Genomic DNA, 18,558 nt, shown 5'->3' with positions numbered 1-18,558 from the left:
CATGCAAGAATGGTAATAAAGGCCACCGTTTCAGCTTAGGACTAACGATCGATCATTAGAAGAGATAGAAATTGGGTAACGGTACCTCCATTCATCTCAAATCCATTAGTCATTTCATATACGAGAACCATTAGTTATAGTGAGCTCTGTTATCCCTGTTTGATAGATTAATTTCAGAAGTAACATGAAATTTGGAGCATTTTGCTTCGCTAAAACAGCAGTATTGAACCACTTCCGAACTACTGCTATGCGTTATTGCTTCTTAGAGACGATGCAAAGACTTTGTATTTATCACAAATCAATTATTAAAAGTCGAGTGATCGCTAAAATAACATGGTGACTCTACTAATGAGATGAATATTGGCACACTAGTTTTAGTTAGGATCTATCAGAGTAGAAATAGTAACTCAATGTTGTAATGCTTGCGTGTGGAATACATGTGGGTATGTATGCATGTGTGTATGTGTGTGACTGTATGTGTATTTGTGTGTATATACAATATACATTTTACCGTGCCTTTGAGTGCGTTGTACCAAATTGGTAGTGATGCATTTCGATTGTGGGTCAGGAATCAGGAATCAGAACGGATTGGCTCAGGTGGCGCGTTCCCCTTGATATTTGGAGATTTGTGCCTTGCCACTGTCAAGGATCAACTGAAGACAACTAAATGTGAACATGCTGTAGCAATACTTATGGGACCCAAGGGTCAATATAATTTAAATAAAAATGCATGTTCTCAGTTTTTTTTCCCGTCAAACCATCATGACCGGCCGTACAAAGATGTCATTAAAAAAACACTAATCCTTTTTTGTCTCTTTTTTTTCGGAATTGGATGACTGAGCATAACCAAGAAATTCGGAATAAAGAATAAGATACTCAAAAAAAACAGGAACAAATGTGATAAATGTGGAGCTGAAAAATTGGAAAATAATTTAATTAACACTCTCAGGAAATCTTAGATACAAAATGGAACATCGGTAAGACTAAAAAGACCATTGCATACAACTAACTTTTACATTTCAGGGAATAAAATAACATCAGCAAAAGTACGGAATGGAAATAAAATAGAAGGACAACAAAAGACATTTACGAAACACAATTGAATAGAACACTGGAATTAAGGTAAAACAGAATATTAACTATGACCAAAGGTAAGAAAACCAACATGAATAAATAATAGAAACTTTTGGGTAATAATATAATTTCCTCATATTGAAAGAGGCGTTTATATGGCGCGCATGCGCTAATTCGGCCTGATACAAATTAACGGGGAGGGCAATACATTTTGGACAGGGCTGTAAAAAGCTGATTGGAACCCTTTCCCCACCAAAATGTAATATAAGGAATATATAAGGATAAGGAAACATTAAATATAGGAAAACATCCCTGGGCGTTAGCACAACCTTGAGACAGATTGAATGATGCTGTCACGGTCCCAGGGCTTGTCTGTATCCTAACTCAATGGAGAAGGATGCACACTAATGGTGCCATGGGTAATGTCCAAACTAGTGATCCACTCAATCATCAATCATCACTCATATTCTATTATGCAAATGCTAAGGGGCTGTCCATAAAAGACGTCACGCTTTTTTGGATTATTTTTGACTCCCCATCCCCCCTTTGTCACAAATTGTCACAGAAGTAAAGACCCCCCACCCCCCCTATGTCACATGTCACGGATTCAAAATGAATAAAATTCATCTCAATACATTCTCGATATGTATGACAAACCATACAAATATGAGGGAAAATCGATTTATTACATGCTGTCATTGGATTAAAAAATATCCCTAAAACTACAAAATCATCGGAATTATTTCCGTCACACAATGGGTAGTGATTTTGAGTCACACAATGGGTAGTAATTTTGACTAGCAAAAGTACGGAATGGAAATAAAATAGAAGGACAACAAACAACACTTACGAAACACAATTGAATAGAACACTGGAATTAAGGTAAAACAGAACATAAACTATGACCAAAGGTAAGAAAACCAACATGAATAAATAATAGAAACTGTTGGGTAATAATATAATTTCCTCATATTGAAAGAGGCGTTTATATGGCGCGCATGCGCTAATTCGGCCTGATACAAATTAACGGGGAGGGCAATACATTTTGGACAGGGCTGTAAAAAGCTGATTGGAACCCTTTCCCCACCAAAATGTAATATAAGGAAACTATAAGGAAACACAATGGGTAGTAATTTTGAGCTAAAATGATTCTTGATTTATGTAAGTTCAATCATTGGATGATTTGATAAGCTTTGATGTTGGTGGAGGAAAATCACATATGATCAAGATAAGACATGACATGATCTACGTCTGAAATCGTTGATCTTCCGCCCTTTTTCAAATGGAGTACAATTGAATAAACTGCATCTTAATCAGATAAGAGAAATTCTTATGATATACTATTATCAATGCTAGAAAATCAAATTACCGAAAAAAATGTCAGTGCATAACTTAAGTTAAACCGTTTGAAGGCATCTTTTTCTTTTTTACTCATATTAGGCAAAATTTATTAATTTCGCTAATTTACTCGCTCCTCCGTGCACTTTTGCTGATCACAACAGAAATGATTTCCTGCATCATTCATTTCCGAATTTACAAGAAGAAGCTTTTACATCAACAAATACACATTTTCATATATAATGTAAACGTTTATTGTGAAGATTTTTTCAGGAAATAGAGCAAAGCAGTAATATAATTAGGTATTTCAAAAATGCGCTCATTGAAAATATTGGACGTCACATTCCAAAAACCTCCCCCCCTTCCCCCTGTCACAAAAAGTCACGTTTTATGAAACATCCCCCTCCCCCTTACGGCGTGACGTCTTTTATGGACAGCCCCTAAACATACATTCATTTCCTCTTCCAAGGTTGAGCTTTGAGCTTGAGCTTGAGCGACCACCCCTGGTTACTACTCCGTTACTGGTCGGGATTAGCTGAAATTGTACAGGGAATTTCTAGATGATCGAACCTGGGACTGGTAAATCATCCTTCAATGTAAATCTTCTGGTAACCCCAGAATTCATTGATCAGTACCGGCGCCGGCCAGGCCCGAACGTAGATCATCTAAGGAATGGAGAGGGATGTTAGTCCAACACTTGTTGTTACTAGAGGCCGTATATACTACTGCGCACTCTACAAGTGTCACGAAAGAAGGATGTTTGTTAGTTAAAATTTCAGTATTGGTATTATTCGCGCACGACTCAGTATGTTCCGGTTTCAGGATACTCGGATGCACCACTAAACTGACTGACTTCCCGAGGGAACGTTACAATAATATCCGATACTGAAGTGCCGAGGAGTCTTTATTCACAGTTCTTATTCGTGGAAACTGAAGGAAAATTTGAAATACTATCGCGTATCGAATAAAAACTTACCTATTTTTTTCTAAATGGAAATAGCTGCTACAAAATAAATGAGTGAATAAGATTTAGACAAAATAGTTGATTCATTGTAGTGACATATTCTAAGAATTTTTATAAAATTATTTTAAATCATCAAGCAAGGATGCATACACATATTTCACGCGCGACTTGATTTTTTATTTTTTTCCCTGTTTTATTATTTACTAAAATTATTAATTGGTTATATTGGTTGATCTGGGCAGCAGGCTACCGAGAGAAAATTGTTAATTTATCCAGTATTTTTTTACTATTTAGTTGTTTTTATCATTCAATTTATAATCTTAAAAGACAAGCAATAACATAGAAGAAGAAAACATATCAAATAAAACTTCTATCCAAAGTTAGTCGCGAATTGATAAGTTGATTGAAGAGATAATTTAGTAAAATAGAGTAATCAGAAGTAAAATGTTAAAAATATCTAATAACTGAAATGAAAAAGGAACGTCTAGGCTGGTACTGTCCGGAGAAAGATAATAGGTACTATCAATCTCCTAGTGGACCCCAGACCCTCATACATTTATTTCCTCTTCCAAGGTTGTAGATTAAGTACACCATCAAGCCATATATCCAAGTACACCATCAAGCCAAATATCTTCTTTAAATATTTCAGCATATTTAAATATTTCAGCAACGAATTTGCACATGGTGAAAGGATCAATGCACAATTCCTGGTAAACGCCAGTTTGTCAACATAGACTAGTTCGTCTGGCAAAGAAATTGAAATTGTATATCCTGGATCCATAAATGGGCCCGGTTTAGAATATAGTAAAAAATCATTTGCCTTTTTGCTTCATTTTAATTCGGGAATATATTCAAATCATTTTGTGTGGTTTATTTAGACTTATTTAAGGCTTCAAGACTTATACACAAAAGTTTTTCAATGTAGTGCAATTATGGAACCACGAAGTTCATTTGAAACATTTGCTCCACCCTTTTTCATTTTCGAACATACCGAATGTTACACCACAACAGCCATTCCACGGTCACCCTTCGAATTGATGAGGCACCACGATGCACATACTGGATTGCAGCAAGGCTTGACCACTTCTTGGTTGTTTGTTTACGTAGAATGTTTTGACACTAATCGACTTTAGGGTTGGGGTCATCTATTATGCCACACTTGTCCCATAGCATTATGGTTAACTTGCCCCGTCAAGAACCGAATGAGAAATGATAGTACTATGTTGCTAATGAACCAACTATCGATATCCAATTTTGAACCAATGTTTCATTTTCATTTTCATTTTGTGACATTTGGTGGGGCATTGAGAGCGCAAGTCAGTCCAAAGCCGTTAGTATAAGGGGTAATGGCGGGGTCTATGCGGACCACATAATTTATGATCTTACCTCGTAATTCTTGAAGACACTTACATTATTCGTGAGGAGTTACTCATTCGACGACGATTAATCCACTATTTTGCCGATGTACTTTCCGAAGCTTTCAATTTCTTATCCTGCGTTTCATTTCTTTCCTGTAACTACCGATATTATGTAATGTTACACTCCGTACCGGTTAGTACAATATAACGTTACAATTGAGAGATTGAGAATTACAAAAGAGAGAAAAACGAGAGAAGAGAGGGAAATGTATTAGTTGTGTGTTGAAATACGGTCGTCGTTATTTCTATTTATTTATTAATAAAATGAAAATCAATAATAATTGTTTTGTTTACTTTTCCACCTCTTATTCTATCATTTCTCCCATTTGCATGTTTATCAAATTTGTTCTTGTACTTACCATTTGTTTAATATTGATTTAACGATTATTGTCTTATGCTATTAATATTGATAATTGTTACTGTTATTATTATTTTTTTCCTGTTTTACTGACTATTAAAGTTCTGGGAATCCTTCCAATACCGATGATCATTCGCTTGTGAATCCTTCTTCATCTGAGGGAATTATATCCTCATTCATGGACTCGTTTCCGTTGCTACTTTGATCGTCCTCTTCTGAATCGCTTAGTATATTGAATAGTTCCATCGTTGCTTTCTTCATTAATGTTGTGTTTGTGGCTCATTCTTGCCATAGTCTAAGCGGACGTCCACTTCTTTCTATGATTTGTTTTACAACCGATTTCCAGGTGATCGCAGGTCTTCCCATTTTATTTTTCTTAGAAATTAATTTTTAATACCTATTTTATATCGAAGAGTAGTTCTTAGGATTCCATTATTACCACTTCGGATAACGTGTCCATAGTGGTTTAATCTAGCCACTCGAATTTTATTTTTATTCTCCTAGTAAGCTCTTTGCTGATGGTGAATTTTCCATATCCATTAGTTCTTGTTGAGTATCGCTTTGTTGAATGTTCGATGCCGTGTGGAATCCAGCGGAAAAAAATGATCCAAGAATAGATCCACTGGGTTCCTGCTTCCATGTCGTGAAAGGCGATAATTGCAGGGGTTTCTTTTTCCTTTCAGTTATCAGATATTTTCAATGTTTCACTTCTGATTACTCTATTTTACTAAATTATCTTTTCATTGAACCTATCCATTTCCGTCTAGCTTCGGAGACAAGTTTTATTCGGAATGTTTTCTTCTTCCATGTTATTGATTGTCTTTCGGGATTATAAATTGAATGATACAAATCAACTATTGCGCAAATCCGTTGATATTACAAAGTTAATAACAGAGATAACATATATACGTATATTGAATACATAGTAAAAAGAAAAACACTTGATATTAATATTTCAAACAATAAATTAATATTTTCCTCGGTAGCCGGCTGCCCAGATCAACCAATATAACCAACTTATAATTTTAATAAATAATTAAAATAATAAAAGCGGAAATAATAAAGAATCAAGACGCGCGTGAAATCTGTTGACCTTTGTTTTGGTGATTTAAAATGATTTTACAACAACTGTTTAGAATATGTCAATGCAATGAATCAACTATTTGCGTCTAAATCCTATTTACTCGTTTATTTTGTATCACATAATTTCATTTATAAAGAATAGGGAAGTTTTTATTCTTTATGCGATAGTATTGCAAATTTTTCTTTAGTTTAATCGAATAAGAGCTGTGACGTTCATTCGGGAAGTCAGTAAGCGTAATGGTGCATCCGAGTATCTTGAAACCGGAACATACTGAGTCGTGCGCGAATAATACCAATACTGAAATTTTTCCTAACAAATATCCTTCTCCCGTGACACTTGTGGAGCGCGCAGTAGTATATACGGCCTCTAGTAACAACAAGTGTTGGACTAACATCCCTTCTCATTCCTTAGACGATCTACGTTAGGCCCTGGCCGGCGCCGGTACTGATCAATGAATTCTGGGGTTACCAGAAGATGTACATTGAAAGATGATTTACCAGTCTCAGGTCGGATCATCTAGAAACTCCCTGTACAATTTCAGCTAATCCCGATCAGTAACGGAGTAGCAACCAGGGGTGGTCGCTCAAGCTCAAGTATCGCTTTGTTGAATGTTCGGTATGTTTTTACTTGCTGACTGCTGATGTTGCTCTGACTGTTTTAATAGGGCATCTTTATCCTTACTCAGGGTTATTAAGGTGTTAATCATTTCTTTCTCCATTTTTCTCAGATCAGATATATTTCTCTTCAAACTGCTTGATACTTTCATACTATATGTTACTACTGGTGTTATCAGTATGTGGTATAATTTTTTTATTACCTCCCAGTTCAGTTTGTACTTCCTCAGAAAGCCGCACATTGCATGAAATGCTTGTTTTGCTTTTTTAATTCTTTCAGCTGTGATTTCTTTTCTGTTAAGACTAGTGTCATTTGATGACAACTTTCAGTTCAAATCTACCAAATTTTTGGAATCTGTCCTGATCGGTATTTTTGGTGTCATACGGATTTCTGTACAGTACTTTTGTTTATTTTTAGTCCTATGGGCTCTAATAACGGTTCAAGTATATTAAGCATTAATTCGATGTCCCCTTCTATTTCTAGGATTATCAGAATGTCGTCTGCATACGCTAATATACATGGTGTTTGCAAGCCTTCCGTATGTTACCAAATTAATTTCTGGTGTGAACTCTTTAAGTGTCATTATAACATGATCAAGTATTAGTATAAAAAGACGAGGACTGAGTGGGCAGCCTTTGATGATTCTGTTTATGAGTGCTGGGGATACTCCCATATCCAGTAATATTGGTGTCATTTTTGATATATTGATTGTATCAAAGGCTTGTTTTAAATCAATTGATAGTAATATTGATTGCGTTCCATCTCTCCATTTTTCGTCTAATATTCTCCTTAACACGAATATTTGGTCAGCTGCACTTCGAGCTTCTTGGAATGCCATTTGATATAACATCGGTGGTAGATGTTTTGAGTATTGGTACTTGGAGCGTTTTTGTCCATGTTTGTGGTATATCATTTTCATTGAAGGCTTCCCTGATCATTTGTAATAATTCGTGCATTAATTTGTCTGACCCGTATTTGAACAATTCTGCTGATATTTCATTTGTTCCCGGTGCTGCATTGTTTTTCATTTGTTTTATGATGTTGATGATTTCTTCTCTTGTTGGTTCTGGTCCGGCGTTACTTCTTCATCCAAGCGTATGAATTCCTCCTCATTTTGGCTGTGTTTCAGTGTTTCTTCCCATTTTTGAATCTTTATGTATTTTCTCCTTCTTGAGTCTGCACTTCGTTTATGCTGTTTTATAAATCTGAACGTTCTTACCATTTGTTTCAATGGGTTGCTACTCTTGATTTCTTCCAAGAAGGTGTTAACTTTCTCTTAGAAGTGCTGTTCGTCTGCTTCTGTTTTTAATTTTCTTGCATCATCATCATCATCTAACAGTTATAGGCCTGGGGTGTCCTTTGCTGTATCAAGCATACGTCTCCACATAACTCGGTCCATGGCTGCTCGTCGCCAGCCACTCAAGGCACGGATGCTTCTGAGATCACCCTCCACTTGATCGATCCACCATGCTCGCTGCGCTCCTCTTCTTCTTGTACCAGTCGGATTAGATTCAAGAACCATTTTCACTGGGCTGTTGTCCGACATCCCATGACATGCCCAGCCCATCGTAGACGTCCGATTTTAGCTGTCCGTACGATGGGTGGTTCTCCTAGCAGCTGTTGCAATTCGTGATTCATACGCCGTCTCCACGTTCCGTCTTTCATCTGCACTCCGCCATAGATGGTCCTCAGTACCTTTCTTTCGAAAACACTGAGGGCGCGTTGGTCCTCTGCCAACATAGTCCAGGTCTCGTGGCCATAGAGAACAACCGGTCTAATGAGCGTTTTGTAGATGGTCAATTTCGTGCGGTTGCGTACTTTTCTAGATCGGAGGGTTTTTCTGAGTCCAAAGTACGCACGATTCCCTGTCAAAATACGTCTATGAATTTCTCTGCTGGTGTCATTATCGGCGGCCACCAGTGAGCCCAAATACACGAACTCGTCAACCACCTCGATATCGTCACCGTCTATCAACATTCGTGGTGAGAGGCGTAGTGTTTCTTCTCTAGAGCCTCTTCCTCTCATGTAGCTTCAGCTTTCAGTCCGATGTAGGTTTCCATCATCTTCTCAAGGTTACGTGTCACAATATCAATATCGTCAGCGAAGCCAAAAAGTTGTACGGACTTTCGGAAGATCGTGCCACTCGTGTCGATCCTCGCTCTTCGAATCACACCTTCCAGGGCAATATTGAACAAGATACAAGAAAGTCCATCACCTTGACGTAGTCCTCTCCGAGATTCGAAGGGACTCGAGAGCGTCCCAGATACTCGGACGTAGCACATCATTCTATCCATCGTTGCTTTGACCAATCGCGTCAGTTTATCCGGCAAACCGTATTCGTGCATTATCTGCCATAGCTGTTCTCGATCGATTGTGTCGTATGCCGCTTTGAAGTCAATGAATAGGTGTACGTGGGTACGTTGTATTCACAACACTTCTGGAGTACTTGTCTTATCGCGAATATGTGATCCGTAGTGGTGCGGGCTCCAGTAAATCCCGCTTGGTACGGCCCTACGAATTCCTTAGCTATTGATGATAGACGACGGCAAAGGATTTGGGAGAGTACCTTGTAGGCGGCGTTCAGCAATGTGATTGCGCGGTAATTGCAACAATCTAGCTTATCGTCCTTTTTGTAGACGGGACATACCACTCCATCCATCCATTCCTGCGGTAGAATCTCCTCCTCCCAAATCTTGGAAATCATCCAGTGCAGCACTCTGGCCAGTGCCTCTCCTCCATGTTTGAGCAGCTCTAACTGGTTATTGCCCGCGTTTGACCTGGTAACTGGTCATTGCCACCCGGATTGATTCCTGTACCGTTCTCTGTATCTTGTGCTTCGCCATTCAGATGCTCGTCATAGTACTGCTTCCACCTGTCGACCACCTCACGTTCGTTCGTGAGAAGGTTACCACTGGTATCTCTGCACATTTCGGCCTGTGGCGTGTAGCCTCTACGTGAGCGGTTCACCTTCTCATAGAATTTCCGTGTATCATTTGCGCGTTACAGCTGTTCCATCGCTTCGCGATCTTGGTCTTCCTGGTGGCGCTTTTCCACAGGGAAACCGTGTTCTGTCTGTTCCGTGCCTGTCTGTATAGTTCCTCGTTCGCTCTAGTGCAGTGTTGCAGCATCCTCGCCCTTGCTGCATTCTTTTCTTCGACCAACTGCTGACATTCGCCGTCGAACCAGTCATTTCCTCGATTCGATAACCTCGTACCTAGCACGGTTGCAGCATAGCTACTCACGGCGGACCTTATGTTCCTCCAGTCGTCTTCAAGAGTCGCCGCGCCAAGCTGCTCTTTCGTTGGTAGCACTAGCTCCAGTTGTTGCGCGTATTCCTCTGCAGTACAAATGCTACGTACACGGAGAACCCTTCGATCATAAAATTGCGATATCGCAGTTTTTGATTTTTGCGATAGTTGATTTAACTAATTTCTTTTTGATTCAACCAAAATGGTTTTTGATTTGCATATATCCAAGTAGTTGAAAAATATGTTGTTTTGAATGCTGTCAAATGCCGGAGACAGTTGAAAGCAAAACAATAATCGCAATGCAAAATCAACAACTTTTTTAGTTGAAATCTGTTCGCGTCGCTTCAAAATGTCAATGAAAACAGCTTCGATGGTTAAAGCGTTTGGTGAAATTGTGTTCATTCGATTTGAGAATTTTATGATAACAAGTGTTTATCTAACAGCGGTGTTGTGATAAATTTAATCTTGTTAAAAGATTTGGTGACAAATTAGAAAATGTTAATGATTGATCATCTCGTAATCTTTCAGGTATGCGCAAAAATTTTATGCTTCAAATTCGATCATTGATTTACTTCCAGCAGACTGCGGTTTACTTCCAGCTGTTTGATACCGATGATGATGTTCATGCGTTAGCAATAAAACGCTTTTTGACATGAATTTAATTTATAAAAGTAACAGGAGCGAAGGGTTTCAAACGCACAGAACGCGCTGCGATTGAATGGCGCGTTTGAATGGCGCCGTCGCAATATTCCAATTCCCAGCGGTTGATGCACCCAAGCTCATATAAATTGACTAAAATTATCAGTGCATAACTTTAGTTCAACCGTTTGAAGGCATCATTTTAGGTAAATTTAATAATTTCACTAATTTACTCGCCCCTCCGGGCACTTTTGCTGATTAAAAACGTTTTTCTACATCAATCATTTCCGATCGAATCAGAAGTATTTTTTTCAGAATTTAGATCTTTACTGATCTCAAAACAAACAAACAACTGAAACCGATTTATTTTTCAACTAATAGAATTTTGTTTCAATAACAACACCAGTTATTTCAACTAAAATATTTGTTGAAATTGAAAGGTATGTGTCCTCACTAATTGACAGCATTTTTTTTCAAACAGTTGAATTAGTTGTTTCAACCATCGTTTCTGCTAATCGAAAAACAAAAATGACAGTTTAGTTAAAACAACAGTCGATTAGTTGTACCAAATTTTAACCAATCGAATTCAGAAAATCAACTAATATTCTGGTTGAAATGGGATCGCGGGTGGTTCCGTGTAGCTGCTCGAGATTTAGTCCCGGCGTTCCTGTGCGACGAGTATTGTGCACCGTCGATAGTTTTGAGCGCATACAAACCGCGACAAGGTAGTGGTCAGAATCAATATTGGCACTGCGGTAGATGCGGACATTGATGACATCGGAGAAGAATCGCCCGTCGATGAGAACATGGTCGATTTGATTTTCCGTATGTTGATCAGGTGATCTCCAGGTGGCTTTGTGGATATCTTTGCGGGGGAAGAAAGTGCTTCGAACTACCATTCCTCGGGAGGCTGCAAAGTTTACGCATCGTTGACCGTTGTCGTTTGTTACCGCGTGCAGGCTCTCCAGCCCGATCACGGGCCTGTACATTGCCTCCCGGCCTACCTGAGCATTCATGTCGCCGATGACGAGTTATACATCCCGCCGTGGGCAGCTGTCGTAGGTTTGTTCCAGCTGCGCGTAGAATGCTTCCTTCTCGTCATCGGGACTCGTCTCATGTGGGCAGTGCACGTTGATGATGCTGTAATTGAAGAAACGGCCCTTGATCTTCAATACGCACATTCTATCACTGATTGGCTGCCACTCAATCACGCGCTGGCGTGGCGCATCTAGCCCAAAACTACAAATCCCGTTCCTAGAACGTTGGTTGTGCCGCAGCTCTTTTAGAAGGTAGCCGCTCAATGCCCACTTTTCCACACCTTCTATCCCGTCCAACAAAGTTCCTGCTGTGCTACGACATCGAAGCCGCGGATTTGAAGCTCATCATGCAGCATTCGATCGTATCCTGGGAAGCCAAGCGATTTGCAGTTTCATGTGCCAAGCTTCCAATCGTAATCCTTAATTCGTCGCGTAGGCCTTTGCCGATTATTCCGAGTCGTATTTCTTCCTTGATTATGCGTAACAAGTGTTTTCCGGGTGGCTTGTTAGGCCTGCACGAACCTCCTGTCTCGCCATTGTGTCAGCACTGTTTAGAGTCCCACACTGGCACAAGGACGGTATTCAGCCGCTCCTAACATGGAGCACAGACGCTGTTTCGAGCTGCCCCAACATGATGAACAGACGCTCGGATAGGCTCGCTCTCTGTAAAGAAAAGGAAAGCCCCACCCCCCTTCCCTGTCAGCATACGACCAAGGTCCCAACGGGTTGGTTACCCGATCTTTCCTATGGTTACTCGTACCCCAGCCGGCACCGCGGGGAGGTAGAGATTGGAGTTACTGGACAAGAGGCTAAGAACCACATTGGGGCCTGAATTGCGCATTGCGTCGTTAATCAACCTTGCGTTTACTTGCATATGATCTACCAATTTTTAATTCCTCGTTCGTTCTATCTGCCAGTAGCTTTTGTCTCGCTAAAAAGTATCGTTGCGATGCAGCTGCACGTCTGGGTGACTTTTTTTCTTCTATTGCTGTCCTTGCAGCCGTGTTAATTGCTTTTGCTGTATTGCTCCATTTGTTCTCCACTGTTTCTTCTCCAGGTGTGTCCTCCTCTAGTAGCAGATCTAGCGTCGTTTGGTATTGCTTATTGCATTTTTCATCAAATTTGAGTTTTTCTAGATCTAATTTCTGTTTTTTTTTTGTTGGTTGTTGTGGTAGATTTTCCTTGTGTTCAATTCGACGTTTTCCTTTAATTATACATTCTAGTACTTTGGATCGCTCATAATTGTTGGATGAAAAAAGCTCGTACATCCGGAAATTCGATGTCATGAATTCTATTAATTAGAATATGGTCGATTTGCGATTGTGTCTTCTTGTTTGTCCATGTAAACTTCACTGATTTGGATTTAGGGTAAAGTGTTATAATATGCCCCCCTTAAGAAAACATTGAGATATTTCCAAGTGTATTGATATATTTTCCTCGAGAATGTAAGTATTTCATCGCAATACGGATGAGGAACATAATTTTCAATGACTCCAATAGAAAAGATGAGAATTGATTGATATAAACACATTTTCCAAAACGGCCACATTCTTAGTTTTTTTCGCTCGCCTCAGACATAATGCCCCAGCAGCCGTAAAATATGTCTCACAACAAATCAGGGGCATGACACACAACAAAAGACATTTTATCCCACAACAATGATGCATTATGCTTCTTGAAATGTCCATAAAGTTACTGTTTTGAGATAATCAGTATGTCAAAGAAATGGCGGATAAAACATCTATTTAGTCGAAGCAAAACCTTACATCGAAAAGCAGCCAAATGAAATTTTTAGTTTTTTCATACTTTCCTGTAAACGACAACCACCAAACTTGCATAGCAGAAAGATCCTACGAAAAGATAGTGTTAGTGATAAAACTTTGGTTCAGAAAAGTCTTCAATGCTTAAGAAAGGAAAGGGGCATTTTGGCTAGCAGGGGCGCTTTATAAGACTTTTCCCTACTTAGGGTGATATAATCTTTCATTTTGAGACAATGTTGCAATGTTTTTAGTTCTTGTGTAATCGATTGTTTCCAATGAATTTCTTATCGTTTTCCACTATGTCATTTTTTCCCAACCGAGCATTCATATCTCCTGCAATTATTATACGATTTTTCATTTTTGCTGGTAGACCTGATATATAATTCGTTATTATGTCAAATTTGTTATTTGATTTGAGTTTGGAGCTTCGTATGTATGTTGAGATGAATATTAATGGTTCCTCAAGTATTCTGCATTTATATGAGCACGAGCTATTGCTTATTCTCTTGAAACAGCCGTCTTCATTAAGTGTTTTGTTGATTACTATTGCTGTGTCTTCTCCAATTTTGTCCTTCATATCTGAATTATTGTTTACATTGAACCAGTAGTAATTCTGTGTCTCGATCGTACATCCTGCTATTCTTGTTTCTTGAAGTGTTACTATAGCATATGGTATATCAATGATCGGACGTTAAAATGAAACCCAAACAAATTGAGAATTATTGAAAAACTCTTATTGTGTAGGATCTAAAGTTTTCAAAGAAATGTCAATATCAGTAAAAGCTCCTCTACCTGTCGATGGACATGTTCCCGCAAATGTATGTATGAATATGTTATGTATAGCGCTCTATACACTATAAACCCAACTGCTATGCAATCCATAAATTTTGAATGTGGGTAAATTTCTTCATACGAAAACAGTTATTAGTCACATCAGTCGAGTTCCACAAAAACATGTTCACCTCACTTTTTCTTATTCCTGTTTTTTTCACCTCATTTGAGCTGACATCGATAAATGGCACTAAACCTTAATTTTCGGTTATAGTCCAATGGACTTCCATTTAGTTGGACTACCAGCGAAAATCTCGCTGCGTTACAACATTGAGTATGGACAAAAATTTGAATTTTGACAGCACAATAAATTGTTTTCTAATCAATAAGATGCTGTCGATTTTTTTTAATAATTGGTATAAAACAAGAGCTTTACTGAATTTCTATTACAGCTTTGATTCAGATGTATTTTCAGAAATGGTAAATCACATTCAATTCAATGATTTAAATTCTAATTTTTTGAGTTCTTTTGAAAATTAAATAACATAATATGTGCCCATTTGATTAACTTACAAACTATCTAGTTAAACCAACTCAATTGAAATCAACTTCTACCAATTGATTGAATCCTCTAAATTTTTCCATTGATCTCATATTTCCAAATCGTTAGTTGAAATAAGATTGGATATCTCCGTTCAATGCATTGATTCAAAGGATATGATGGAAATGAGTGCATTCGATTCGAATTTTCCCGTCGCTATGAATTCTTTAATATGAAGCGAATACATAGGCATATCATAAAAAATGTAGATGTATTTAGAAAGTCAAAATTATTTAAATTAAACAATTGTGCAAATAATATTTATTTTCATATTAAATAATTTCAGAGGAAGATAAATTTGCTAACTATTCACGAGTTCTCACAAAATATTTCTTGGCTGAAGGGTTGGTGAATGGACATTCAACATTAATTGCAAACTTGGAAGAAGATCCTGTTGAGCTGGTTAGTAGCTATCGGAATAATACCATCACAAAATTTCCATGACCTAATGAAAAAAAAATATTTTTAGATGAAAACGCTTCCAACTCCTGTTGATGATGCTGAAGTGAAACCAATAAATAACAACCAAACCCCGGAAGATATGCGAATTGCATTCCGTTACAACAACTTATCCGTTGTAGACTTAGAGCAAAAACCCAGCACACAGCAGATCGGCCACTTTTTCGATCTTTCTAAGCAGATTGAACCGTCGGAGCTAGATAAGCATGACATCGTCTATTGGAACGGGTCGCAAACGCACCCACATAGCTCAAACATATTCTCGAATCCCATCTATCAATCGCTTTTAGATTCGATTCACCGAAAATGCAACCAATCTTTATTCGATACCTCTAGTACCGATGTGAAAGATAAAAACCTCCTTCGTATTTGCATCAACTCACTCGGCTCTCCTCTTTGGTACGATAGGAATTTTTTTCCGGATGTTATTTTATTCCTCACCATCCTAAAATCAATCATACGAAATAGTATCTCGTGTTGTCTTATTACTATTCCTGATCACCTCTTCCATCATTTTGAAAACAATGATTTGTACGCACGCCTAATCGATCAAATTGATTATTGTGTCGCGTTAGAGTCATTTGCAGGATCCGATAAAGAAATGAATCCTGCCTTCAAAGAGTATCACGGGTTGCTGAATATTGTAAAGCTTTCCGCTCTCAATGCGTTAGCATCGTTCACACCGGAGACCAATGATCTTGCCTTCAAGTTGCGTAGGCGAAAGTTCGTCATCGAGAAACTCCATTTGCCACCGGAATTAGGTGAAGATAATCGTGAAGAAAAAAAACAGAAGCAAACGTTGTCCTGTTCCGTTGGTGGCGGAAACAACAAGTTAGATTTTTGATCGGGAAATACGTCATTCGTACTCCAGAATGTTGTAATACATCATTTTTCTTTATTAAATAGATTTTTTTTTATCACAAACATCGGTCCCAATTAAGATCTTTTGAGATCAAGTCAGTTTGTTTTCTGTAAAGGTGAGCAATATCATAAATCAATGAAACCCAGATATCCCAGTGTACGTAGATACTGGCAGCGCTTCTAGTGAGAAACGAGTGTACGTTTTTCCAATAACTACTGTGCTTGATTGAAATGCGCATGCAACTTTATATGAGCATCTACACATCCATTTTCTACCAGATGGCGCTTTTATGGTAATATTTACCATCCCGATTCTAAATTTCATTCGAATCGGATTATGCCGATCGAATGCGAAATTTTGCATTCTGTATTTCGATCGAGTTCCGAGTTTTCCATACAAAATCATTACTCGATCGAATTACAGAATGCAAATGTTGACATTCGATCGAAGTAATCCGATTCGATCGAAATATAGAATACGGGTGATAAATTATGTATCATTTGATTCAGCTCGGCGAGATTGGAAAATAATGCACCTATTAAGAAACGCATTTTTTGGTTTGCGCTTCAGAGGTTAAGTTTTTCTTCAAATTTTTTAATTGGAATTGTACCCTTCTCTTGATGTACACCCCTATTCTGTATGTCGATCGAATCGGATTACTTCGATCGAATGTGAAAATTTGCCTTCTGTAATTCGATTAAGTGATGCTTTTGTATGGATACAAAATACAAAATTTCGCATTCGATTGGAATATTCCGATTCGAACGAAATTCAGAATCGGGGTAGTAATCAATTAGCGTTACAATTTCATATCAATATGTGTTACAACTTTTCGCTTCATTATTGAATTTAATGAATGAGATATGTAATGACTTGAATAAGATGTTGATTGCAATACACTTCAACATCCGGGGTTGGAGAGGCCGATTGGTCTTAACTGAGCTCTGTTTTATTTTTCGTTTTCATACTACCGGCCCTTATTACCAGTATGAAGTGAAGATTAACACTCCTATTCTGTATTTCGATCGAATACGAAATTTGCATCCGATTTTGAATTTGCATTCACGAATTGATAAGTATGACAAGCCAAAAAATGCCCAGATGAATCATGGTGATTTTCGAAATTTTCTTTAGGGGCACAGTACGTTCTCGCTTCTCCCTACGAAAAAGTCCTGTATGTATGTATATTTCTTTATTGATTTTATTTATTTTTTGTATGTGATATGTACAATATACATTATATAACAATTTTATAAATTTAAAATCATGATGAGCGGCCATACACATTTTATATTGGAAAGCTACTAGTTCTTATGTTTGTTGAAACATTCACTTCACCTTTCCATCGACCAGCCCGGTCTAAATGAAGTGTGTGCATCACATTTAGTTTATGTTCTTCAGTTTTGTATGAATAATTAACATTTCCTATATTAAACAATACTCGAGTTTGAAATCAATGTTTCCCGGTCGACACCTTACTATTGATCAACTGTCATCATAGACACACGGGAAGGCATGAGATAGGAACTTGTGAGCGTTTAGTTATCTCACCTTTTGACGACCCGAATGGGCTATAAATTGAATGTACATTTTTAAAGTGATCTGTCCCTTAGTAAGAACTCTTCTCTATCTGCGGGATACACTGATTTACAAAATAATGTGTCTAGCTTAGAATGTGTCGAAGTTCTCTCAATTAATTGGGGCAAATGAAAGTGAGCGCACAAGTCCGAGCAATTAAAAGTTTTGCTATTAAAAATAGAATGTTTTCAAGTTCACGAAAATTTTAGTTGAATTCTCCGTGACTTTCTCACTGCTTAAAAGTATAGATGGAACTAGAGTAACAAAAGTATTTAGGCTAACATATTTTGGTACGTTGCTCTAATATATTTTGGTCCGTTGCTCATATTTTTGGTAGAAATCAAAATGATGTACATATTCTTACCTAATATGTAAAGGAATGGAATAATCTTTCAAATTCTGAGAAACGATTTACTTCATTTAGATTACATCCAGGAATATCAGGGCCGAACCAAAATACCTCCGTTGCCGAGTTTGCAACTTTTTTTTTATTTAACGATATATTTAATAAGGCACACTGCTTTAGCTCTAAGATACCGAGGGTTACCCTATTGGCAACTTGGTGGTACGAAACCAGTTACGTGTGATCTTCCTTCAAATTCTCAGTGAACTGTATTGCTGCGTGGAACTACTTGAACAATGTGCTCCAAATCCAAAAGGTTTTGATTTTCAAATATCTCGGGGTGTGGTTTGATTCCGAATGCACGTGGGGAGGACACATTAGGTATCTGATAACAAAATGCCAACAAAGA

At 38.0% G+C, this 18,558-nt stretch overlaps 1 protein-coding gene across 4 annotated transcripts in view; it reads left to right on the top strand.

The window, feature by feature from the left end:
- LOC131434949 (elongator complex protein 4-like) overlaps window positions 1–18,558 on the top strand; it is a 37,035-nt gene that overhangs the window by 3,329 nt on the left and 15,148 nt on the right. For 2 of the 4 annotated variants that reach the window (XM_058602284.1, XM_058602285.1), the window contains 2 exons: window positions 15,194–15,309; window positions 15,377–16,322. The exons of 1 other annotated variant lie outside the window; for it this stretch is intronic. In XM_058602284.1, coding sequence (XP_058458267.1) covers window positions 15,194–15,309; window positions 15,377–16,210 — 950 coding nt within the window. In that variant the 3' untranslated portion in view covers window positions 16,211–16,322. Of the gene's footprint in view, window positions 1–15,193; window positions 15,310–15,376; window positions 16,323–18,558 lie in introns of those variants that run through there. One more of the 4 variants, XM_058602290.1, reaches the window with a different exon arrangement.

Source organism: Malaya genurostris, chromosome 3 (assembly GCF_030247185.1).
Source record: "Malaya genurostris strain Urasoe2022 chromosome 3, Malgen_1.1, whole genome shotgun sequence".
In the NCBI taxonomy this organism is placed as follows: Eukaryota; Metazoa; Arthropoda; class Insecta; order Diptera; family Culicidae; genus Malaya; species Malaya genurostris.
This window is presented reverse-complemented; position numbering and strand designations above follow the sequence as displayed.